The sequence below is a fragment of the Thermobia domestica genome, chromosome 18 (assembly GCF_964235325.1).
Source record: "Thermobia domestica chromosome 18, izTheDome1.hap1.1, whole genome shotgun sequence".
Classification (NCBI taxonomy): Eukaryota; Metazoa; Arthropoda; class Insecta; order Zygentoma; family Lepismatidae; genus Thermobia; species Thermobia domestica.
In genome coordinates, this window is record NC_137471.1 from 160,506,360 (window position 1) to 160,533,868 (window position 27,509).

The 27,509-nt window shown below is 35.2% G+C and overlaps 1 protein-coding gene and 1 long non-coding RNA gene across 2 annotated transcripts; one reads left to right on the forward strand and one right to left on the reverse strand.

The window, feature by feature from the left end:
* Nucleotides 1–1,404: 1,404 nt before the first annotated feature.
* LOC145675975 (uncharacterized) lies at nt 1,405–27,302 on the forward strand. Its single transcript, XM_081746804.1, has 2 exons — nt 1,405–1,858; nt 24,015–27,302. Exons 1-2 carry the CDS (start codon nt 1,494–1,496, stop codon nt 25,276–25,278), a joined length of 1,629 nt encoding a protein of 542 aa, XP_081602930.1. The 5' UTR covers nt 1,405–1,493; the 3' UTR covers nt 25,279–27,302.
* Nucleotides 3,769–14,610, reverse strand: LOC145675976 (uncharacterized). The gene is made up of 3 exons (XR_014129256.1): nt 14,532–14,610; nt 5,763–5,908; nt 3,769–5,578 (listed from the first exon to the last, which is right to left on the reverse strand). It is a non-coding gene; the product is annotated as an uncharacterized LOC145675976 (long non-coding RNA).
* Nucleotides 27,303–27,509: the final 207 nt, after the last annotated feature.

Genomic DNA, 27,509 nt, shown 5'->3' on the forward strand with positions numbered 1-27,509 from the left:
GATCCCGAAACTGATTTTATATTTTGACTGAAGAGCAAAATTTGAGAGCCAGAGCTAATTATGTGAGGTATGATTTTCCGGTCATTTTCCATTTTAACGTATGCGGACTACTGAGTGTGGTTTCCTGTTTTGTTGGGTTCTGATAACAAAAGCAATGTGAAAAGCTGGATACTTAGCATGCGAGGTTAATAATGTCTGATGTTGTCTGTATGTGAAGTCAACAAGAAATTGATTAATAGAAAGCCTGTAGTTATATTTTCATTACAGCATGATAAAAAATTGGAATATTTAAATTTGAAATTAAATTGAATAAATATATGTAATAATAAATGTGTTTTTCATTGCTTTTCCGCTTGATTGATTCTCCTTGATACCGAAAATGATATTATATTTTAACTGAAGAGCAAAATTTGAGAGCCAGAGCTAAATATGTAAGGTATGATTTTCCGGTCGTTTTCCATTTTAACGTATGCGGACTGCTGACTGTGGTTTCCTGTTTTGTTGTCTTCTGATAAGAAAATCAATGTGAAAAGCTGGATACTTGGCATGCGAGGTTAATAATGTCTGATATTGACTCTATGCAGTGGCGTAGGGAAGGGGGGGGCCCGGAGGGGCCGGGCCCCCCCCAAAGAGGTCCGACAATGTACTTTGGTACTTTGATGTTTGTAATTTTTTTATATATTTTTATGTTTATAAATTTTTTTGTTTGTAATTTTTCTATATGCACCTATAACAGCACTTGCCCCCCCCCCCAAACACACATCCTGGCTACGCTACTGACTCTATGTGAAGTCAACAAGAAATGGATTAATAGAAAGCCTGTAGTTATGTTTTTACTAGAGCATGATTCAAAATTGGAATATTTAAATTTTAAATTAAATTGAATAAATATGTGTAATAATAAATGGGTTTTTCATTGCTTTTCCACTTGATTGATTCTCCTTGATACCGAAACTGATTTTATATTTTGACTGAAGGGCAAAATTTGAGAGCCAGAGCTAATTATGTAAGGTATGATTTTTCGGTCGTTTTTCATTTTAACGTATGCGGAGTGCTGAGTGTGGTTTCCTGTTTTGTTGGCTTCTGATAACAAAATCAATGTGAAAAGCTGGATACTTAGTATGTGAGGTTAATAATGTCTGATATTGACTATATGTGAAGTCAACAAGAAATTGAATAATAGAAAGATTAATAATTTGCATATATTGGACATATTTTTTGATGATATAAAAAAGGATTAAAATATAAATTAGTAATTTAGAATTAGTATTGAGTTCTAGAAATTGTTGGAGTATGTACTTATTATTGTATGGTGTGTTTGCTATCATCAGGATTGATAATAAACTTAATTAAATAAGTATTAAACATTATTACGAAAGGGATATTTGAGATTTGATTATTTAGTTTTTGATCACTGCCACCCTGCTTATGTTTTCAACAACATATTTGTATCTTCCCTTCGGTGTGAAATTCTTATAATATTTCATTGCACAATGGCTGGTAAGGCGTCTGTTAAGTCGGAATTGATGTGCAAAGAAGAAATTGCCTATGACTTACCTAGTGATGATCCGCTCGAAGGGAGAGGGTGGACATACGAACTAATGAATGACAACAAAGAGTTAATATTATCTACAACGGAAGGAGATGTATCAGTGGACAAGGATAAAGCTATGTGCTCTTTGGATGTGAAACTAAACGTTGATAGGGTAAAACCAGAATTAGCACTAGAAGAAGATCCTGCATTTGAAAGTAATATAGAAACGCTAAGAAAAATTGTGGTTCAGGAGACTTGCGCGTCGTATTCTAATGACTCCCAACAATTAATAACAAAAAGTTTAAATTCAGTTCGGCCAGCAAGGTAATGTTCAATTTTTCATTAACTAATTGGCTCAGATTGATAATACGGTTACATGGTTTCGGAAATTTTGTTGGTTAAAAGCAATACTTCTCGAGAAATATTTAGGTATGGGAGACATCATGAACGTAAGTTAGTAGCCTACAATTTGGAAATGACATGGCACAGATAGACAAGCTGTATACCAAATAAAAATAATAACAAGATTGATACGATCCATACAATTCTTATGTAGTTCATATCTTGATAAATTAATCATTTCTTTATTATTGGTTACACATTTCTCACTAATTGTTCACATATTTAAAATATGGGTGCTCGACGATATTGTTTTATTTATAAAGAGACTTATGTAAAATACCAAATAATGAGAATGGTAATAATCCTAAAATTTTACAAATGTAAACCTGTAATGTATTATATTCGAACATAAACTATGGACGTTTGTGATTTTATTTTGATTTAGCTCAAATGGGTCTAGCTTGATTTTTCCGGCTGGCTTCGAAAGACATAAGTAAAATACAAGATAAAGAATATTTTAACCAACAATGGATGTTCGTTATTTGTAGAGGTCCATACAACAGTCCATTTCATAACTGCGCTCATTTTTTCAAGGAAGTCGACTTTTTACATTCCCAGGAATCTTTTTTAGGGTATGGACCTGCATTTTTCAATATGGGATCACTTCAGGGGCTTGATAGACGTACATAATATATGAATTATTGTAAAAACAACGCTAATCAGCATGTGCTAGATGACCGGTAAAAATAAGATTGCTATGCAGATTAGGGCATTACGCAGAATGTGGGTAAACATGGATAGCGCAAAATTCTGTATTTAGGATGACTTACATGTCTTACGTTTTGAATGTGTTCTTGTACATTCCTAAGTATTTTATAGGTAACATGCTGAAATGCTTTCTTTGCTTGTATATTTGTGTTCCATAGTAACACAATACTTTAGGGACGTAACTTCTTAATTATATGGATCCCTTCATTCCCAAACATTTTCATAGTTCCGTGTTATGATTTGCCACACTAAATTTTCATACTTCATTTCGCTTACAGTGGTTACTAGCTACCTTGACAAGGGGTTACTTTGCACATCGGGCATTACTTCGCACAAAATATGAAGAGAGTTTCACAGTCCTCCGTCGGTAAAACCATGAACTGTATACTCGAAGTTTAACTACCCCCTACGATAGAACATGTAACTTTATTATGGTGTTAATGTTGGGGTCAGCATCAGTTCCAATTACAGGGAGGCTTTGTTGTTGTAGTGGCGTGAAAAACAGTCACTGCCCACACAGCAATGAAATATTTTCAAAACGTTTCTAAAACGTGCCATCATTTTCCTTCAGAAAATGTATCCTACTTCCCTTAAGGAAATATATTCCATATGTTTTTGAAAACATTTTCCACATAATACTGAAAACATTATCTGAATATACTCAAAAAACGTTGTAGAAATATTTTATACGCCGTTAGAGAAGATTTCCAAAAAAATGTTTCCTGTACGATTTCCAAACATTACTGAAAATGTTTTTGAAACGTTTTATACAATGTTAACGGAATGGTTTTTAAAATGTTTCTCATGGAATATTTTAAAATTATTTACCAGTAACACAGACAATATTTTCCTACATATGCCAAAATATATTTAGTGAATATTTTTTGTACATCTCAGAAAATATTTAGAGAATAGTTTCTGTGCATGACAAAATATTTAGGGAATATTTTCTGTACATGACAAAATATTTACAGAATATTTTCTGTACATGATAGATTGCGAAGCCCATAGGCCAACCCGGTTACCATTGCAGATACGGAAACAAGGTAAGATATAGAAGGAAATTTTTAAAATGCAGCAAGTTTTGTATTTATATTAGTATACTGCCCAATAGTAACGTGAAGTACAAAGCTGCCACTGCTGGATAACACTGAATGAAAGAAAGTGTGGTTTGAATTTATTTGGACCAAAGGGAACGGAAAGACACAATGAAAAATATAGTGCAAGACCCAATTTCGCGTCCTTCGAATCTGCTCTTCCTCCCCCCCCCCCCTCCAACACCGTGGTTGCTACGCCACTGGCGTAGATATTGCATTTGCATGTTTATCCTTCACTGTGTCTCCTTTCAATTCTTCTCGGTGTAGCTAATTTTAAACCACACATTATTTCATTCGTGTAGCCCAACATGATGTATGGTAACGCATTTTCTTTATTGAGCGGTACAATAGTACAAAAACAAAAGTGTTGCTGGAATTTAAAAGTGTCCTTACATATCTAACCTTGTTTTCATATCTGCAATAGTAACCGAGTTGGCCTATGGGCTCCAGCCTTTTGCGTCATTGTGTATATATAATGGCTTCTTGCTGGGAACAAATAGTGGGTCGAAAACAAGGCGGCCATACTGTGACATAGCAGCTGGAAGAAAACATAATATTCTTCTGTCCAATTTTACCTGCTTAGACGCCTTTGCCTCACTCTGTCTTCATGACGAAAAACCATTGCGGCCCACAGACTCAGACAAAATAAATAAATAAATTAATAAGTAAAAATAAAATAAAAAAAATATTAATAATAATAATAATAATAATAATAAAGAGTGTAAATTGTAACTACAATAATGTTAGCTTGTTCTCATAATTTTAAGCATTATTTCTTACTGAAAATCTTATTTATACAAATGGTTTCTGGGTGTTCCACTGGTGCTACTGGTATATGGCCACGTCGTGCATATATGTTGGGGTGTCTTATGTGACTTACGAGATTCAAACTGGATATCAGTGTGTTCATAATCGTCGCCTGCCAGTTTTGAAAGCGGCTGTATTGGATCCAAAAAAAAAAAAAAAAAATGAGGTTTAGACATCCAATTCAAGAAACAATTGTTGGCAAACCTTTTCCTATCTTAAAAATAATAAATGCAATATAGCCGCTTTGAAAACTGGCACGCGATGATTGTGAAGACTAATTTGCAGTCTGAAACTCGCAATATGACATAAGACACCCCAACATACATACACGGCGTGGCCACATACCAGTAGTAGCAGTGGAACACCCAGAAACATTCTGTGCATAAATAAGATTTTGAGGACAAAAAAAATATGAGAGCAAGCTAATATTATGTAGTTATAATTTACACTGTCCACTATAATAAATATGCATATATATCAGTTTATATCGGTTAGTAGTTAAATAAAAATATAAATGTACACTATACTGGTTTTATTTATTTAAATTCTCTTCAGCAGAATCTTCATGCTGCTCGTATTATTTGTTTCTATACATTAAGAACAATCTTCTCAAATATCAGAAATTCACATTTTAACTTGTAAAAACTTGTTCCAGGAAATTATGTCACTGACACGCTAATTCAATAAAAATCAACAACAACAATATTTATGGATGTTGCAAAAAATATGTTCCTTAAATCTACGGCGCATGGGGAATAGATCTTTTCACGAAATGTCAGTTTTTTGCTACTTTCAAGAAATATCACATTGCTGAATAACAAGAAATACTCATTTGCTTCTGTATAATCTCACTTTTGATTACCACAACTAACTCTAATTTCGACGCTGGGAATTGTCACTCCAAGTTCTGTGGAACTGCAGCTGAATTCTTAACTGATTTTCTTGTTCGTCTCTGTATGGCATGTTGAAGCCAAATCCCAATAATCTACGCGATCTCATCGTTAGTTACGTTTCTCTCGTGTTGCAGTTTCTGAAAATAAAAACAATAGGCAGTGTTTAATAACATAATAACAGCAGGGAATGATTAGAGATCAATTATTACAATTTTTTTTTATACAATATTTTAAACATAGTGTATCCCTCTTCAAATGACAACTTCTATATTTTTTCAACTCAGAAAATGAGATTAAAGAACAGTAGGGAGAGTTTCTTACCTATTATTGTGTTAGTGGTTAACGAGGAAAGCTCTTTCCTTTTGCAACGTGCCAACTAAATTGCTCAGCTATTGCACTTGTCTTTTTCATGATGTTTCTTGTGATGGCTTCTAAGCTGTGGCCTCCCAGTTTTTCATTTCTTAGACCTGTAATGAAATACATATTAAGCACTCAAGTAATAGTAATGGAAATTTAGAGCATACAACTGATGCCCTTAAACAAATTACATTGATTTCAGACGACAGTCTCACCGAGTCAGTTGCAATTGGCGCATCCTCAAAAATTAATATTTGCACTGACGTTTTATTTTTCCAATAAAAGAAAAATTACATACTAATTTTCAAGCAGTTGTACAGGTTTGGCAAAAACCATGGTTTTTATTGAAAAAAAAGTTTTTTTTGTTTAAATAATTTACTCTATGTATTTATATTAGATATGGACAGAAATTAATTTGTTTCGTCTTGGTGTTATTATGCAACAACAAGGTTATGCTGAAAGGGAATCCAAACCGCTTCTCGGCTTACATCCAAGAGAAATTGTCCATTTCGACACGAAACCGGGATTAATTGGTCATAAGTGAGATTGTCGACTCACTCACGAAGGACTCCTGATAAAAAAGTACGTTATACTGATCTTTACATAGGCCTAGTTGTTAATATAATTGTCAAGAGTCATTTCGGAAGGACAAAAAGATAATTAGTTACAGAAGTAAAAACATTATACAGAATTACATATAAATCAAGAAACTCCCGCCTTAGCCATTGGGAAAATCCTATTATTAGTTTAAATGTATTTGTATGTAAAATTTTAAGTTCAACGTATCATATTAAATGACAAATTTATTATGTAGATAACATTCAACAAAATTAAAACAAAGTCGAATCCAAGCTGATTTTGGAAGCTACGTAGGCAGTTGATACATTTTGCCAATTTCTATCAATATATTTAAGCAACCTTGGCTTCTTTATAAAACAACAGGCATTCAGGCAAGTAGAAATATACAATTTGGTTTCGTTTCGTATGTTTAGACTTAACATCCTTATGAAATACAAAAGTTATCACGAAGAAGACTTTCGCTTAAAGGGACACCTAATCGCTACTTGGTTTACACTTGAAAGATGGGTTGTTGTTCGACCGAGAATTGAACACGGGACCCCTTGGTTAAAAGATGAAAAGTAGATAAACATAATGCAGTTGGTGTGATATGTGGAAACGTCACCATGAAGTTCACACGATTTAAAGCATTTTTCGTTCGTTCTTTCTTTTTTTGGTTTAAACCTGTTGGGTTTTTTGAAAAAAAAAACAGCTGTTTAAACCAGCCAACCCTGCCGTAGTAAATCAGAAATTGATGAAAGCAACGTTTCTATAAAAAATATTACGAAATCTACAGGAAGACGAGGAATAATTTAAGTTTTAGAATATACACGTTGGTTGTAAAGTCAATACCTATTTTTAATCTAGATTATCCTAGAAACTGGCATCAGCTTAGCTGGCCAGTTAACATTTTAGAAGTTGTAGAAAATGCGGGTGCATACGTTGCAATGTAACTTAATAACCAAATGGTGCACTCTAATAATGTATTCGATGAAAATAAAACTGTGATAAGTTGTTTAGTTTTAGAAATATTCATTGTTACAAATAAGAACTGACTTTACACCCACGCTGTATTCAGGGAGTAGTAATGCAGAAAACAAACTATTCGCGAACATGGATAAGAGATACTTTCTAGCATGCATTGTTTAACAAGTCACGTATTTCCAAACTACTTCCAAAGCAAAGCCTACACGAAGTTGTTCTATCAGAATTCATAAATATCAAATTCTGCGGAGAATTGTAGGTACTATAACGTCAGCAACCTTAAGTATCCCCACCTGTCACGCGGGAGACCGGGGTTCGATTCCCCGCCGGGGAGCCATATTACACAAATATTTAATTATATTGGATTATTACACAAATAGTAAATATGTTAACATGGATATAAATATAAATGTGATTACTACTAGTGAATAGATCACTATAATAAGTGAATTACCATGTCACGCGAGAGTGAGCGGGGATTTTTATTATTTACTACTGGTAAATAAAGATACTAGGAATCTAGTTTATTATTTATTTTTAATGAATTTGAATTGAAAGGATGAGCTTAATTGGCCCTCACAACTAAATCAATTTCTACATAAGACACGACGCGAATGTTGGCACAATACCTTGGACCAACAAGCTTATTAAACATTGACAATTATTTACAATGAAATTATATTTTTTTACTCCAGTCCATTATTTAAATAAATAACATTAGTTTGAACCATTAAGTTAAAATAGTTTTGGACATGAGTATTCAAAACCTGGATTAATTTTATATGCAAAATTAGTTAGAAAACAATGTTAAATTAAAATTACAGTCCTGGCACATGGGCCTAAGGTGCTTGAGGAATTAGTCTAGGATCTATGTTACCTCTGGTATTAATCTTATGCATGACAAGAAACAAATAAAGAACAATCCCAACTTACATGTTTCCAAATACATCCAACAGTTGAAAGGATAAACGGACAAAGTCTACGCGTGTACAGCGTACGGATACCGCGACTCGTATAGTTTTGTCCGATAATGATTTACTGACCAACTAAACGAACTGAACCCCTAGTAAATTTTTATTAGTGTTTTTGTACACAGTTTGTTTTTCTCTTTTATCTTCCTGTTCTCTATTCTTGAACTTTTTTAACCACAAAATTGTTATTTTCTGTGACGTCAATCAGGAAGTCCTTGTTTATCTCGTCACAGGTCTACCTTTCTATTGTCAGAAATAGTTCTTGTTTTTCCTTTCACTACACGTTGTTTGTTCAAATTAAGAGGATTGTTTCCGTGAATTTTTTCTAGGTATATTTTCAATCAATTGTTTTGATAAACAATAAAAAAATTTCATTTTAGTTTCTATTCACGTTACAATACACTAGTTTAGCACAGATTGAAAATATTATGTATAACTCACGAAGCAGGTATTGTACATGGAAATTAAGATGAAATGAAACATTTAGTTTAACGTCCCACGTTTATGCATCCAGGGTGAGACGCTGATGATGAGAAATGAATGAAATAGTGGAATAAAGTAAGTGGGAGGAAACGGGACAGCCCCGAGAAAACACACGCACACGGTTTGTCTACCACAAAGACCGCTTGGCGCTAGCTGGGATCGAACCAAGGACCCCATGCAGCAGAGATGAACTACGTACTTTCTAAACGTTTCAACTAGTTCTAAACGTACTCGCTTCACTGTCAGACCAACAATTGAGCCTCTTTCACTCTAATATACGGAATTTTCAAAAACTCCGGTCCGATACGGTTTAAAGTGTATATATATTTTTGCATATGTATAATGTAATGCTTTATTAACTGTTATATTTTGTCATATCGTTGTATGCAAATTAGAATAATGAAAAATTGTACCTCTCTTACTTAAATTGACGCTATTTTACTATCGAATGTAGATTTAAATGTATAAATATGTACACATTCAATGTTCTTGTGACGTGTCCAACTCATACGTTCATGTTGTGAACAATTTGTATGAAAACGTGTGAAAATAAATACAATACAATCAGTGTTTGAAAAACCCGGACTTTTTTGAAAAAGCCCAACACACCTGGACCCATATGGGGTTTTTCGGGATTAATTGTTTTTTCTTTGGGTTTGAGGTTTTTTTTAAAAAATATTCCAATGCCTTTAGGGTAAAAGTGTTAAAATGTGATTTATATTTCAAGATTATGATTGTCACAAATTGCAACAATTTCACTGCTGTTTTGAAAAATGACTGTCATTTTGAAATTTTACGTTGGATCGCCGCCAAAATATATACAGTTAATTTAGAGTGTCTTGTGCTTCTACTCTGAAAATTTCAACTTGAAGAACTGAAAATTGCGGCGTGGATACCCGCTATTTTGAAATTTTAGGTTGGTATGCCGCCAAAATCTGAACATGAGAAATTTAGTTTGTCTCGTACTTGTACCCTGAAAATTTAAACTTAAAAGACGGAAAGTGGTACCCTGTTGTACGCGTGGTACAGGCAGACGAACGAACAAATATAGAACGAATCAGCCTAATACCCTCACTGACATTCGCCAAATATATTAATTGAGAACAAATATATTAATTTAATTTAAACAAATCAATCTGTAACTCATGTTTAATAAAATAAAAGTTTCAAAATGTCTTAAATAAAATTAAATATTTTCTAGCGTAAAATAAATGGTTCTATTGTTGAAGTTCACTTCCGATACTTTGTGCGTTGAATTACGGGAATTTCCCGAGCACTTGTTGCAAGACCGTTCTCCCAGAAAATTAATTTAAAACAATTAACATATATGTAGGGTGTTTCAAAGCAACACCGACACCGGTTTGGGAGGTGATACCTGACACCAACGTAAGACAAAAAGTATAGATCAACCCAGGTGAACAAATGCTTCCTTTCGGAGTTATAAGCTGCCGAAAACATGAACAAGAGGTAGTTGGCCAGTACTCCAAATTATATGCCAGTAGCAAGGCTAGCTCTATAAAAATTGTTGCGTGAGTACCGCAGGATTCTGAAACGCATATTTTTTGAGAGTGTACATCCCAGTTTTTAAGTGAAGTCTCGACACGACTACGGTAGGTACCACAGTTTTGGCGCTATAGACCTTTAAAGTTTATCTTTTCATATTTTCGGCAGCCTACAAGTCCGAAAGGAAGCAATTGTGCACCCAGGTTGGTCTATACTTTTTGTCTTATTTTGCTGTCAGGAATCATCTCAAAAACGTTGTCGATGTTGTTTTGAAACACCCTGTATAATTCAATTTCATAAAGTAAATGTTTCAATATGTCTTAAATGAAACTAAATATCGTACAGCGTAAAATAAACAGTTTTATTAGGGACGCGGTGGCTCAGTGATAGAGCGTTCACCTCCGGTGCTTGGGGACCCTGGTTCGATTCCAGCTCGCGCCGTGTCGACTTCTTGGTGGATAAACACCGTGCTCGTGAGTTTTCTCGGGTTCTTCCGTTTCCTCTCACTTGGTTCATTCCACCATTTCATTCATTTCTCATAATCACGGTCTCCTTTAGCTTAACAGGCATAACCGTGGGACGTAAAACTGAAAGATTTCATTTCATTTTTTTCAAATAGTTTTATTGTTGAAGTATTCAGTTCCAATGCTTTGTGCGTTTAACTGCTGAAAATTCCCGAGCACTTCTTTCGCGACGAAGGTTTATTATTATTTTCCGAAAATGCAAGCTTTCTTTACTGTACATCGAAACTTCCACTAGTACAAAGTTTGAATTCAGGACTTGAAATAGTAAGCGTTACGCACCCTTCGAAACTCCGAGCACTAAGATTCTTAAATTTGACACGAATTTTTACGCTATTACTGCTGTTGATTCTACAGAAAGCTAGTTGAAAAGTAGCAACAAATAACTAAACTAAACTGTTGTTGGAAAACCAAACTCTACTGAAGATTACCAGTGTTACCATCAAAGATAATAAAAAATAATACTAATAGTTTTATTAATACACTACATATTTACTAGTACTACCAGCACCTATGGCACTAAATCCATCAGATGTATGAGGGATAATGTCCTTCGGCGTCGCTAAGTAAGCGAGCACACTATTCACGAAAAGTATTTTCTAAAATATAAAATTGCATATTTTACTTGAAATAGGATATAAGCACATTCCATAAATTAATTTGTTCTATAATTATCTCAATCTAAGGTACGGCTTTTTAAAATGCATTCAGTGCATTAAGAACTTTATAAAGGCCTCACTTTGGATGTTGTATACCTTAACCTGAAAGCACCTAATTTGCCCAAGGAAAGTCCAAAATCTGATAAGAATCACTTCCAATGTGATCACGTTAATTGCACCAATAATATACTAACGAAAATCTCAAAAACCCAGGTGGGTCCAACCCGAAAAAACCCGGTGTTTTTTTCCGGGCTGGACCCACTTGGGCAAACCCTGAATACAATACAATACAATACAAGAATAATTGTAATTTTTCGGCAAATCTAGTCTGATGGCCCCCTTTATGCTAGGTGACATATTTACATTTGCCTGCCGCAAATCACTTAAGAGACAATAACAAAATTAGCGAAAGAATTATAATTTTTCAACAAATATTTCGAGCGGCACGCCAATAGTAAATCTGCACACAGAATTAGGCAATACTCTAGCAGGCTGTTGTACCAAATTTTGACGCATTTCTTGCATCTTTCAGTTTCTTTTTGCAGAACATGCACTAAATGAAAAATCCTTAAGTTTCACGTCCCACGCTTATGCCGCTTAGGCTAAAGAAGACGGTGATAATGAGAAATGAAGAAAGTGGGGGGAAACGGGAGAACCCCGAGAAAACCCACGAGCACGACGTTTGTTCACCACAAAGTCGACACGGCGCGAGCTGGCATCGAACCAGGGACCCCAAGAACCGGAGGTGAACGCTCTAGCACTAAGCAACCGCGCCGCCTTATGCACTAAATGAGGAGCTCTAAAAGAAAAGGCGAAACAACTTGTGATAGGTGGCCAGTAAAAAAACAAGAACGCTATTTAACCGAGTCAAGGCAAAAGCACAGCAGGGAGGCCCGAGCGACAGCGTAGGGAGCAAAAACATCAGCGACAAAGGGGTGGGGGGTACGCATAAAAGAGGATGGTCATTCACAATATTTGTAATTATTCTTATCTTCAAAAACACTTAATTTCGATCCTTTAAAAAAAAAATTTCACAGCTATTACACGTGTGTTACACCCCCTTTCTTTCTCACCTTTACGACTGAAAATAGTGTATGCAGGGCTATTGCCTCTGTTCTGAATTTTTCTTCGTGAATACATCTTTTCCACACTTTGCGCAGTTGATTTTACGCGCTTCACCATACCATGACTCTGCATAAACTTTATAATCCTTCTCTCTTTACTACACAATTCTTTAAAAAAAAATCACATTACGGCCATCGCAGATGTTCACAGCTGACGTATGAACCTAAAATTCCCGTCGCTTACTCTTACCCTATTTGCATTCAAAATCCATTTCAATAAGCTGTGCAATGACAGAAATAACTTACATTCACACTCTTATTCCTTCACGAAAAATACTTCACATTTTACCTATAAATTTTGCTCTCGGTGTAAACGTCTGGTCGAATGAACCCCACAATTATTATAACCCAGTGGTGTATTTAAGGGGGGCTTCCGGGTTTAAGCCCATTGAAATTGTACTTACTATATTAAAGTAAATAAATTATCTTACAGAATTTTTTCATCTCCAGGAACAAAGTTAGCCAAGCGTCTGTCCCCTAAAAAAATCGAGAATACGTCATTAAAATGGTAATATACGCGCCATTATCCCTTGATCAAAATAGGAGAGTACGTGTCTGCTCCCTTCGGAAGCACCCCCTTGGGCCCCCGCCTTCACCCTCCATGACTCGGTTAGATGGTATTCGTGCTTTTTAGTAGCCCCCTAACACAGATTGATTTCTATTTTTTGTACTGTACTTCCTATCCACACATCAGGACTCAGTATAAATACGCAAATCGTAAAAGAATTGTAACTTTTCGACAATTAATTCTGACGGTCTCCTTGAATTTTATCTATGCCAAGTGAAAAATTTATACTTCGCTTGGCGAAAATCATTGAATACACAACAAGAAAGAAAGTGGCGAAAGAATTATATCTCAGAAAGTATTTCGAGCAGCGTTTCTTCCAGACCGGTTTTTCTGAGGGCAGTGCCCCCCGGAGCATCCAAAACAATACGTTTACAATAATAACTAGAATAGTATTAGCAATGCCCCCGGAACATTACTTCTGAAAGAAACAGAGATTTCGAGTGGCACGCCAGAAGTAAATCTACACGCAGAATTATTATAACCTGTCATTAAAATGGTAATATACGCCTGGTAACTCCTTACTTTGGGCAAGGTAGTAATATAAAATACAAATCGCCGAGCGAGCGTTAGCGATTGAAGGCGGATTAGAGCCCCGTAGGGCACGTTATCTTCTGTCTTTCCTTCTTGAGAACTGTAACTAACTGCAGGAACAGGTTCAGATGAATTGTTTATTGCCACTGCCTTGCCTAAATTAAAGACTTGCCCACATCTTTTCCCTTTGGAAAGCATCTACTTGCTCCTGTTGTCCTCCACTTTCGCCCTGTTCTGATTCAGATAGTATTGTTGCGGGAAGTTTCTAGAACACAGGTCCCCATATAGGTTAACAGATTTCTTTCTCTGTACCAAAGTAAAGTATTTAATTCACATAGTATTGCCGAGTGACCGTTAGCAAGTGAAAGCGGGTTAGAGCCCCGCAGGGCACGTTGATTTCTGTATATATTACATATAAATGGGAAGGGAGACCTGTGTTCTAGAGCCCTGCCTATTGGTGTTTTTTAGTGGCCACGTAGGCTGATTTGTATTTTTTGCACTATAGTTTTTACGTGATACATCCGGCCCCGTATATATATACGCAAATCATAAAATAATAACTGTAATTTTTCGACAATTACTTCTGACGCTCCCTTAGAATCTCATCCATGCCATGTGACGTATTTCAAATCGCCTATCGAAAATCACTTAGGAGACAATAAAAAGAAAGTTATTAAAATAATTCATTTTTCAGCAATTATTTCGAATGGTGAGCCAAAAGAAACCTGCACGGTATTTTATGTATAATCATAAACAATGGAAATCTAGCCTCCCACATGAATTTATTACAGACAATAAAGCTAAATTATTTTATATAATCGTTCTACTTACCGACTTTTGTTGTAAGCTTCATTTCATTTCGGCCTTCAATTGGACACCTTCTTCATAGGCACGACCGTTCAGATCCAGATGCCTTCTTCCTATTTATATAATAAATATAACTAAAATGGTAACATTCGAATTAGTGTTTCACATGAATCTTTGATCTTTCGAATTCCCGAGATTCTGTCACAACTTCACAGGAACAGATCAACATCGCGCAAGTAATGCTGGTACTTTTGAGAAACAAATGACGGTTGATGTAGCGATGCTATTTTGCGATCTGAAATAAATGCCTGTGCGATGTCACCAAGATATTATAAATTTCAAATTTTTAACAAATATATTTATTTGATGCTGCTATAATTAGTATAATGATTGGTAATAATGCTACTACGATACTCTTGTGAGAGAATTGATTCAACATTCGATAAAATATTCTGGAAATAATTCTAAAATATTGCATGAAAATATTTCATTTAAGTTACAGGACAAGGTAACAAAAACATTTCCATACAAAATTAATAGGCGTTTTAAAAATATTTCTGAAAAATATTTCTCATATTACGAACGAATTTATTTTTAAAATATTCGAATATTTTAAAAATTATATTTCATATGTTTTCTTGTAAGAATAGAAAAGATTGCATATGACATGTTGGAAAACATTTTATTCTGTTCACAGGCCTATTCTGTTTTCTTTATGATGTATTCCCTATGTAAAACATTTTTAGTGTTACTTCGAAAACATTTTCTCTTTCAACTAGAGGTAAAAAGTGCGGGGGGATGCCGCCCCCAGCTGGAAAAAATATGTATGGCGTCTCCCCAGTTCCTAAAAAAAATACAGTGGTCAAAGATAGTCAGGGGCAAAGGCGTGACGTCATCCGCTACCTACCGTCCCCCACCTTTTCAAATCCACTTTTACCCCTGCTCTCAACATTGAAAACATATTACATTACATTCAACACAATATTTCTATTACAATTTGTGAAAATTTTCCTTACATTATTTTCTACTAATGTTCTAAAAATGCGCATCCTGTCAGTGGCGTATTTTGTTTCGTGGAGGAATTTTTGCTAACTTTATTCCTGGACATGTGAAAATTGTGCAGGATATTTTATTTACTTTAATATAGTAAAACATATTTTGGTGGGACTTAAGCCCGGAAAGCTTATTTAACGCCACTGCTTCCTGTACTTCATTAAATGTTCTCCAAACACATTTTAAAAAATATTTCCGGCAAATATTTGGGATACTTCTCAGATCTAACAAGGAATATGTTTTCTCTAATAACGGAAGAGTATATACTGAAAACAATGTAAAAATGTTTCTATAATAGACCTATATCAGAAAATGTTGTTCACTAAAGACACAAAATATTTTCCAAAACAGAATGGAAAACATTTTTCTATTCATTTTTAATGTTTCCTTTTATCTGCTTTAAGGGTTTATATTCAAAATTTGATAAAATATTCTGGAAATAATACTAAAATATCATACGAAAATATTTAATTTAAGTTATAGAAGAAGATTACCAAAATACTTTTGTAAAAATTAAGTAAACCTTTTAAAAACATTTCTGAAAAATATTTCTTATATTACGAAATATTTTTTTAAATATTCTAAATGTTTTTATAATATATATTTAATACGTTTTCTCGTAAAAATAGAAAATATTGCAAATAACGTATTAGAAAACATTTTTTAAATATGTGGAGTATATTTCGTTTCATTGTTTTCCGTATGACATATGGAAAACATTTTTAGTATCATTTCAAAAATATTTCCCTTCTCAACAGTGAAAATATATTAAATTAGATCCAAAACAATATTTCTAATATATTTTGTGAATATTTTCCTGGATTTACTTTCCGGCAAGCATTCTCAAAATGTACTCCAGGTAATTTCTGAAATGTTTTACAAACATTTTTGGGAAAATATTTTCGGGAAATATTTGGAATACATTGGGGAAACCAGCATGGAAATGTACAGAGAAGGAAAATCTTTTGGAAACCAAGGAAAATATTTTCTTTTGATTGAGGAAATATTCCTTGCTGTGTGGGTGTAAGGACCGCCAAATTTTAAAAGAATTTCCGTCAATGTTAAGTCAGTTTCGTTATATTATACATTGTAACTTGCATTGTACAACGTAACTAATAACCGTTTGAACATTTTAATACAAATAAATTAGTAAAACGGCGGTTAAGCCTTACGGAGCGCCATACAGATTAATGAATTGGATCCTAAAACCAACGGTGCGGACAATCTCTTACAGTTGAAACTTGCAGAGTCCCTGACGATTCGGATGAATCGCTTCTACCCCAAGACCTTACATACCACCCTAGTTGCATGCCTTCGGTATTCAAGTCATGACAAATCAGGGTTAATTTCCTAACCCCAATTGGGCTGTAAACTTTCAGGCCTTGAGGAGGCAGTTTAAGAAAATAAATATAATGAAAAGGACGACAAGAAATACACCCTGGGAGGAGATTTAATGCTACAGCCTCACATTTCAATTCATCAATTTTTTAATCATTAGTATTACTTCAGGCCCGCTCGTACCTACAAAATTGGTAGGTTTGCAAATGTAAACTTTTAAAGAGCGCTAGCTAATACTTATGTGTGGCTTACTAGCAATTGCACTTATCTTTATCGAGAATAAAGTCACATCCGAGAGAATTTGTCACAATAGTGAAACACAAGATAACAGTAATATTAACTTGTTCATTAAACATTATTGTTGTTCAGGGCCTACTGGTACGTAGCAATCTTAATATGTTCTCATAACATAAACCTTAGTTTTACCGTATACTGCGTAAATGACGTAGGCACTCCGTACTATCGATACATCATAGTATCCGGTGTTTATCGTAGTAAAGGGTAACGTGGAATCGTAAACGTGCTTCCCTTTTCCTTTTTCTCGAGATCGGTTTATGATTCCCGGCACAAGAATACTTCAAAGAAGAGTTATTTTCAAATATCAAAAAGAATAACATTTAATTTACTTTCTCTAAATGCAAATCAAAACTCTAATTATTTTCTATAAATCCAAATCAAAACTAATTATTATATCAAAATCTAAAATCCGAACATCAATTTTATTACTATTATACTTTTCTCCAATTATGCCAAACATTAAACATTAGAACAAAATTTTGAAATTTTAGTAAATTCCGAATCTGCACATTAACTGGGACCCAATCAGGCGTCGGACTGGTTTCATCACTTTAATTTTATAACGAAAGTAAAGATGTCCCTAGGGGATGAACTATATTTTAACCTTCAACTCTTCTTAACTTATAATATCGCTTTCTCTGAAGTCAATTAACTTCTGTTATCATTAGTCACATTGAATACACATTGACTTTCCATAGTAGATTTCATATATATATCGAACGACGAACAAATCAACGAGCAACTTTATCAAATTCAAGGTTGTTGTCAATTACTTTCAATATTATACTAAATTGTGTTTAACTTACAGTATTTTGACGGCGACTTGATCTTACGTTACAAATTTCGCATATTTTCACATTATACAATCACAATCAGATGAAAAACTTCACTATCTGAAGAGCACATTTTTTTAATTACCCAAATTTTAACTTTATGATTAATTGTAGTTATTACTAGTACTTCTCTAATTATGTTCGTAATTATATCTAATTGCCTAACATGTCTCTAAATGCTTGATTGTATGGGGAGAGTTAATGTTAATATAAACATAAAGGAGAATGATTAAAAACTCAAGCAAAATTTGATAATAAAATTTTATTATGAAATATGGTTCCCAAAACTGGAAAGACCTGAAAAAAAAAAAATACAAAACTTAAACATCCTAATACTAATTCGATACTGAAAGTCCGCATCCAAAACGGGATAGCCATACTTTTCAATAGTGGTGCGGTATTATTACAATTTCAAAGTCCGAAATCGCGTTCTAAATCAATTACCTGTTTAAAATTTTCAATGCTGTCTTTCCTCTTCTTTCCACATTCATCTTTCATCTCCAAATGCTGTAAGGAAACCATAAAATATGACATCTAAGTAAACGTACCTGATTATAAGGCGATATTGTTGGTTTCTTGGACTGGTGCGTCAGTGGCGGTGGGCGCACACTTTGATTCTGAAAAGTAACCTTCGAAATTCGGGGAAATAATCAAATAAATAAACAGTAATCCTTTTTTCATAATCTAAAAGTTTAAAAGTTCAAATTCGGTATTTCTGATTTCTCATCTCTTCCGGAGTTTAACCCGAGTTGGGGTGAAGTTCACGCTTTTTTGTGCTAAGATTTTAATTTTCCATCTGTGCCGGTTACGCTTGTAAGCTGTAATTTAGCACGGTTACGTGTACTTTTCCAGTTAGTTTGTTTAATTTCGGAACTTTTCTCCTTTTTACAGCGTATTTACTAAACTTCCACTTAATGACACGCCTTCCTTTGCGACGTTTGGATTTACGCTGCATTGCGATACCTGCCACAAATTTCTTTTTAGATTTGCGCTTACTATTAGTATATTTTGCCATGTAGTTTACTATACAATGTTCGTACGTGTTTTCGCTTAAGCTTTTTAGTGCTCTTCGGAGTCGATGTATACTTCTTCCGCATGTTTGACTCGAAATAACCCTCCTACAGCTCGACTTTAATTTGCATGTAGTTCGTCTTTGACCGAGTTTAGTGCGTTCCGAATTACGCTTACCAAAGCACTTTCCTTTTATTCTCAACTTACTTCCTTCTGCACGTCTAATGTGTGGTTGTGCGTGCTGAGAATACGCTGTACGTGGAGGTCGACGCACATTGTTCTTATCATGAGCAATCAACATGTCTACATTTTGTGTAGCACTACACTTAAATTTTCGCTTTTTACAATTTCGCAATAGTGAAGTACTAGCTTGAAAATTCAAACATTTCGGCAACTTAAAACTAATAAATGTTGCATCTGATGTACTGATATTGTCACGTCTGTTCATTTTAATTCTACTGATTATGCTCCTCGAAATCGAGTTTACGTTAATAATGTATTAGGAAAACTCAACTGGGTATCATTGGCCATCTTATTTTTCTTCTTAACTTTGGTGTTACGTTTCGGTTCTATAACGGAAATATACTTTCGACTGCGTGTGCTTTATTGGAAGTGTTACGCTTGTTTACGGTAAACATTTCCGACCGATATATTATGTACTAGACCTTCACTACGTAAAACAGAATTCGCTTGGCGGGCCTATTGTGAATTTGAAGTCGTTTCTTTCTACAATACTCAAAGCTGATAAAGTCGGAATGGATTTGCAGCACTAAAATGCAACTTACGTTAGACATACACTGTTACAAAGGCAAATTTGAATTTGTTAATTCGCGCAAAACCATTTGCCTGCGACACAAAACCGACAACACTGTAACTTCGTTATCACACACAATCATCAATTGAACTCTCAAGCCTTCCCTGGCTTTCTCGAGAGGGCGGATACGCGCAACCTGAAGGCTACCGCGTATCACGTGTGAAACATCGGTATCCCTTGCCGGCAAAACAATTACATTAGAAACAATTGTCTACAGGTACGCGTAACGATTCTTCTTTTTCGCTATCTCTACACTGCATATTTCCTTTTCCTGACTGTAATTGACTTTCTGATTTATTTGGCACATATCTTTCACAACGTGGGCCGGCTCGAATTTAAGAGTATTTACGGTTTCTTTTCCGCCTTGCACTCTTTTATTTTGTTGGTTTGCCTACACTCAAACTGTGCCGTTCGCATTTATTCATAGAACACAGTGAGACCTTTCTTTCATTCCACTACACTATTTTTAAACTCAGCAGTTACTGAATCAACATGATTGGCCGCGTTAACTAATTCAGAGAGTATTGAGTTAAGGAGTTATTGGCTACTTTGATATTAATACGTAAGCTGTCTACTTTGGCATTCAATTCCCTCTTTCCTATGCTCCCAAATCGTTTCTGTTACAGGCTTTTGAAGTTCACCTACTGATTCATGTATTTTTTGTCCTAGGCATCCAATATTCATTACCATTTTTGAGCAATGGTTTGTAATTTTTCTCTAATTCTTCTGTCAACATTGCTTGAAATTGTTCTAAAACACTAGCCTCCATATTGATATGAGATACGAGCAACTAATTCAAAGTACAAAATTATAAATGTCTGAGTTTAATACGAAAATAAGAAACATGCACTTAAAACGTGAAACACTAAGAATTTTGATATTACGACCATTAACAACCAATCCTTCTTTTCACAACTCAGGTTTCATTTTGCGAAGTGCTTCAATATAAAATTAACACAGATATAAACTAGTACCATATATAAAATATTTTTTATAACTATTCTATCAGCCTTTGATTCCATTTTGTACTAATACACAATAACACATTCAGCAAGGCCATGTGATAATATTTGAAAAACAGTATCACGTGACAGTTTCTACACAATAACTGTGACTTCATCAGACTTCCACTCCTTCTGGTTGCTGGGAGTTGGTCATCAGTTATATATACTGTACGGAGATCAATTTTAATTAGGTTCCGCCCATTCTTTCAAAAATAACACTTGTCTGGTTTTCACTTGCACTTTTTAGCTGCACACGTGTCCAATTAAAGGTTTACTTTTTTCCGCTGGATGTGTCCTGTCCTCTAATTATCCTTATTATCCTTGTTATTTTGTTCCTCTTTCTTTCTTCTTCCTTTTTATTCCTTCTTCTTTAAGCAGAATCTTCTCTCACTCCTTATTTATCGAGAATCTTGCATTCCAGTTCATCACCTTGCGTTCTGCTTTCATAATCTCTCTGGCTTTCTTCCATTTTCTCACCAAAGTCCTGTTCTCTACTTCTATGACCTCTGCTCCTTCCCACCCTATCCTGTGGTTTGTTTCTTTCTGATGCTTGTATATCGCATTGTTGTCCATTTTCAGTCTTACAACGTCCTGGTGCTGCTTAATCCTTTTTTTTTTTTTTTTTGCATTTTTTTTGTTTCTCCTATGAAAATTTTGTTACACTCCTCGCATCCTACTCTATATATTAATACCCCTTGATCTTTGTTCGCTATTGCTTTTCTCTTTTTTCTTCTGACTAGTTCAATTATTCTGCTTCCTCTTTTCCTGTACGCCCTAATTCCTGCTTTCCGAAACATTCTCTATATGTTCTCTGTTTGTTTGCACAGTTATTGTGTTGAAACTGTCAGTGATTCTGTTTTCTTTTTACACATTATCACATAGCCTTGCTCAGTGTGTTATTGTGTATTAGTATTAAAACATTTACACTTATTCATAAATGCACATGAAGGTTCATAGTGTAAAACATGTATGAATGTGTGTATACTCAATCAGCTGTTTGCTATCCACTCACAACTACATAGAATTAAAAATCAACAAGAAAAAAATTTATGAGCTACATTAATCTCTCTGTTGCTCTCAAGGTCAAAACATATTTACTTAACTTACATGAAAAATCTACATTACTCAGTTCTTGTTTTTATCTATCACTCTGCTTTATTTTTAATTAATAGTGTTCGCCGAGGATCTGATAGAAATTGACTGTCGACACTAGGTTAATCAGATCCAAACTCAACATGTTATCTGTATAACTAATGGTATTGTAAAAGCAGTTGTAGGAAGATTACTATAATTTAATCCGGAAAACGGTCGCCATGTGTTTGAAATCGTGTTTTTTGGTAGTTGTTAGGTTCTTGTAAATATAATCGTAACCTTCACATTGATTTTCGTCTTTTTCCCAAGATTTGTCACTTGTTTATTGCATTTATCCCAGCTTTGCTAAGGCAGTGTGACGTAATATTGAGGTCTCAAATATTCAGTAATAATAGTAATAATAATAATAGTATAGGTAACAAATTCCGTATGAGGACACATTGTATTCAAGCCTGTAAAATAACCCGTAGCGTAAGCCATAAGTTACAAAATAGTCGGGATTGGAGAGAAGTGTCAGGACCAACAGCACATACCCTCTCGATACGTTCCTACAACTAGCTACATGTTATAACGGAAGGTTTCCCTACAACTAGCTAAATGTTATAAAGGAAAGTTAAATGTTATAACGGAAACTTTCGAGGTAATTTTCGTGTAGAAAGTAGGGATTCTGAACTCACAAGAGCCGTAATTACAGTTGTTTTTAACTAATGGTTATGCTGGCTAAGCTACAGAAGATGTCGAAGGGATTTCGGGAAAGGGGTTCCGTACCATCATGAGACACCTCTACAGCTACTCAAATTTAAACGAAAGATTTCCGCTAATATTTCGTGTAGAATATATTCTACTGTACGTTTTCAGGAAAAAAACTGTAAAAAGAGGAACTGAATATAATTGAAAACTAAAGCTTGTAATAAACTAACTTGTGAAATTTGCAGATTTAATTAAAAAAACTTTGCTACAAAAATATATACACAGATCATAATTCAGTGAGCTCTGAAATCTTATCAAAATGATGTATAAGATTCAGTCTACAGAGCAATTGTTGCTTAAAGAGTGGCATACACTATTTCTAGAATCTAGATAAGATGAGAAATGTTTACGATAGTTTTGGTCTCGTCTCGATTCTCATCTCAAAAGCATGACTATAGTGTAAGTTAAACTTGTCCTGTCTCGAATTAGAATGTTTCGTCCCAATTTTGTTTGGTTTGTTTTAGAATCGAAATGAGAAATTCGTCTTTTCATGGGCAACATTACACAAAACCGAAATATTTTATTTGCCTAATATCACGTTTCTGCTTGTAATGGTACGACCTGAGCGATAATAAGTTTTTAGTTTTTAAATATTCATCGAGAATATTGTTATTATTATGAGTATTACTCCTGAAATTTTGATAGTTCAAGTGCTGAAACAAACGAGTATTCAAATATTTGAATGTAGTGAAGCGTGTGTTATCGCCGATCTATTTCCATCAAAATTCCTAAAGTAAAAAAAAAAATTCTTGACGTGTATTTGATCGAAGATCCTCGAGATTACTGGTCAAGCCCCTAGACCACTGAACCACGATCACAACGCTGTAAATGATTCGTCTTTAGTCTTGTTACACTAAGTTTTTATACCTCAGCTTGGAAAGTTGTATGTAATTTTTTAAATGGTTTCAAAACGTCTTTCGTGTTCCTCTTATGATGATATAAGTGAATTACCTTCGGTACAGTTTCTATTAATACGTTGAGTTGTTCTTAAACCTTTGGATCGCAAGTTGCTTTTTTCTCCACACGAATCTACAGATAAGACAGAATTAATTCTCATACTGTGCATTTGTGACAAGACAGCCGACAATACCTGGTCATAGGCTTATGTCCGCCACGATATAAATGATAGTTTAATTTGATATAGTGAAACAAACTACAGCAACTTATTTTGAGACAATAGTGATATAGTACTCCATTTCATATTTCTACAATATTTAATGTAATAAAACATGTAATATAGCGAATGATTACATGTTTTCTTGCTACTTAATCATTATCTCTATTTACATTTCATTGTTTGTTGACTTTGTTACAGGCGCGATAACATCTTTGCTTTCCACGGAGAAGGGAATACGTTTACTACATTAAATAAATCCATTTCTCATTCTTGTGAAGAATCTGATACTTCGATGCAGTTTGGCAAAGGATTTCATCGATCACGTTTGACAAAAAATATGGTGACACGTGAAAGTGAAAAGCGTCATACGTCCCAAACTAATGATAAACGCTCTAGTCAAAGTTTAACTATGTCAAGTTGTGAGTTAGTGCATTCAGGTGAAAAATCTCACATATGTGGAGTATGTGGAAAGGAATTTAGAGTATGTTCAAGTTTGGCTACGCATATGGTGATTCATACAGGAGGAAAACCTCACACGTGCCAAGAGTGTGGTAAGGCATTTACTGAAAGTTCACATTTGGCTAGACACATGTTAATCCACACAGGAGAAAAACCTCACACGTGCAAAGAGTGTGGTAGGGCATTTAATCTTCGTTCGAATTTGGCTAGACACATGTTAATCCACAAAGGAGAAAAACCTCACACGTGCAAAGAGTGTGGTAAGGCATTTAGTAGACATTCAGATTTGGCTAGACACATGTTAATCCACAAAGGAGAAAAACCTCACACGTGCAAAGAGTGTGGTAAGGCATTTACTCATCGTTCATATTTGGCTACACACATTTCAATTCACACAGAAGAAAAACCTTACTTATGCCATGAGTGTGGTAAGGCATTTTATCGTCGTTCAAATTTGGCTACACACATGTTAATCCATATAGGAGGAAAACCTCACACGTGCAAAGAGTGTGGTAAGGCATTTACTGAACTTTCAAAGTTGGCTGAACACATGTTTATCCACACAGGAGAAAAACCTCACACGTGCCAAGAGTGTGGCAAGGCATTTACTCATCGTTCTACTTTGGCTACACACATGTTAATCCACACAGGAGAAAAGCCTCAGTTGTGCCAAGAGTGTGGTAAGGCATTTACTCATCGTTCGACTTTGGCTAAACACATGTTAATCCACACAGGAGAAAAACCTCACTTGTTCCAAGAGTGTGGTAGGGCATTTAATCTTCGTTCGAATTTGGCTAGACACATGTTAATGCACAGTGGAGAAAAACCTCGCACGTGCCAAGAGTGTGGTAAGGCATTTTATCAACGTTCGGCTTTGGCTACAAACATGTTAGTCCGTACAGGAGGAAAACCTCACACGTTCCAAGAGTGTGGTAAGGCATTTACTCGTCGTTCATATTTGGATGTAGAGGTCCAGTTAGGCTTCACACATGGTACTCTTTAGAGAAACAAAATATCACACATGCTACGAGTGTGACGGCGAATTTAAATATCGTTATGTTTGGTTACACACATGTTAATCCATACAGGAAAAAGAGGTCACGTATGCTAAGAGGATGGTTAGAAGTTTAATCGAAGCTCAACTCTGGCTACACATGTTAATATGCATTAATATGCCCTGAGTGTGGTATGTCATTTGATAAACGTTGAAGTTTGGCTAGAGAAGTGTTAACCCACACAGCAGTAAAACATCACACTTGTCAAGAGTGTGGTAAGGCATTTAATCTAAGTTCGAAATTGGCTACACATATGTGAATCCAAACCGTAGCAAAATCTCACCTTGCAAAAATACTGGTATAGAATTTATTCAACGTTCATACGTGCTGAGCCACACAGGGTCAAAACCTCACACGTGAGAGGTGTGGAAGACGATATAGTCTACGCTCAAACGTTGAAACGAAGTTGAACACATGTCAGTCACCAAAGAGATGCAAAGATCTTAGCAAGGCGTTTACTCAAGGTTCATATTGCAAAGTAAATGATAATCCACAAAAAAGAAAAATCTCACAGGTGCGGAGAGTTTATATGTGATGTCGCATTCTGTTGGACGAATAGACATGATATAATCTACGCTGTTATTTTTACGATTGCTATGGAAATTTTACTATCCCAAATTTATGCTTGAGTAGAATAGTCGACAAAGGGATGTCATTTGTGTCTGAGGTTATTCCATGTTTAGTGTAGATCCTTATCTAAGCTGAAGTTATAGTCACCAAAATGAGGAACTTTGTCACCTTCTGACAACATCTGGAAATGTTCGTGGCATCTTTCAAGTAAACTTAGAGCACTGTTCCTATATGGTCTGCAGAAACACCCGACAAAGACTGTTTTTGGACAGACTTTCCTCTGCTCGAATAGTTTCACACTCACGTACGAGATCATTCTGTGCTCTGCTGCCCCATTAATTTTAATACTACAAAAAATCCGCCTTTATGGTCTTGCGGTCTTATTTCTATGTAGAGAATTGGTTGAGAAACGACATTCCACTGTTCCTTATTGATATTTTCAGACATGTTTCGCTCAGCACTAAACAGCCATATTTACGGCACAGCCTGTAAAATTGTTTGTAACACTTTGTAAATTTTTGTAGTATAGTTTAAAGGTGATTTTCTGTTCACTGCACTTTTGAGCAGCATTCTACTGTACATCACCACATTAAACACAGAATATAAAACATTTGATCTGGCACACTTCTCTAGCGTGGGATCACGTTTTCCAATTCACTCTCACTCTTTTCTTGCCATCTGAGTTGAACATTGTAAATTATTTTCATTGAGAGTTCCTCTACCAATAAATGATAACGATATTTCACTGCATCTCCAACTGTCAAACGCAGACTCTAGCCGTAGCCTTACTACTGGGTTCACAATTGAAATGATAAAACATAGAGATAGCACAAATATTTTTCCCGAAGCAATAGCTCGAACTTTAACTTTTCTGCGGTTTGATGCCGTATACACAAGTAGTATAATTTTTGATTATCATTATGATCATTTTCACCCTTATCCTGTTCTCATCTCATAGTTTTGGATATTGTTTCAGTTCCGTTATTTTACCGCATATGATAATTGACGATGGAAAGTCTTTCATACATCCTTTGAAGATAAAATTGCCGGGGTGGCTCAGTTGTAAAGCGTTCACCTCTGATGCATGGGGTCTCGGGTCCGAACCCTGCTCCCGCCAAGTTAACTTTGTGGTGGACAAACAGCGTGTGCTTGGGTTTCCTCGGTGTTCCTCAGTTTCCTCTCACTTTCTTCATTCCACAATTTCATTCTTGCTCAGCATACTCTGAACCAAGTTCCCAGAGTTCTCGTTCTCCGATCAGTAGCAACCACCAAGCATCATCAACGAGTTCACCACCATTTAAGAAGCATACAAATGCACATAGCATCTCGAGCTCCGACTCTGACTCCAACCAACTTATCCTCCTCTGCAGCCTGTCTACAGCTTGCTACAGCAAAACTACAATCCAAAGTACTTTAGTTCGAAGGTTTTACTTCTCTAACTTTTCCAGTATCGGCAACGCAAAGATATTTCGCAAGTGGTAGAAACAAAAAAATGGATTCATCATTAAATCACAGTCGGCCAACTTCGCAAAATAATTCGTGACAATCCAGTTTCGAAATGTACAGGAAAATTGCAACTTTAACTTCTCTCAAGAACATCCGACACTAG

Bases quoted from the DNA above. Each gene is read 5' to 3' on its own strand.
- LOC145675975 (XM_081746804.1), top strand. From the start codon at position 1,494: ATGGCTGGTAAGGCGTCTGTTAAGTCGGAATTGATGTGCAAAGAAGAA. The intron at 1,859-24,014 runs GTAATGTTCAAT...ACTTTGTTACAG, and splicing joins AATTCAGTTCGGCCAGCAAG to GCGCGATAACATCTTTGCTT.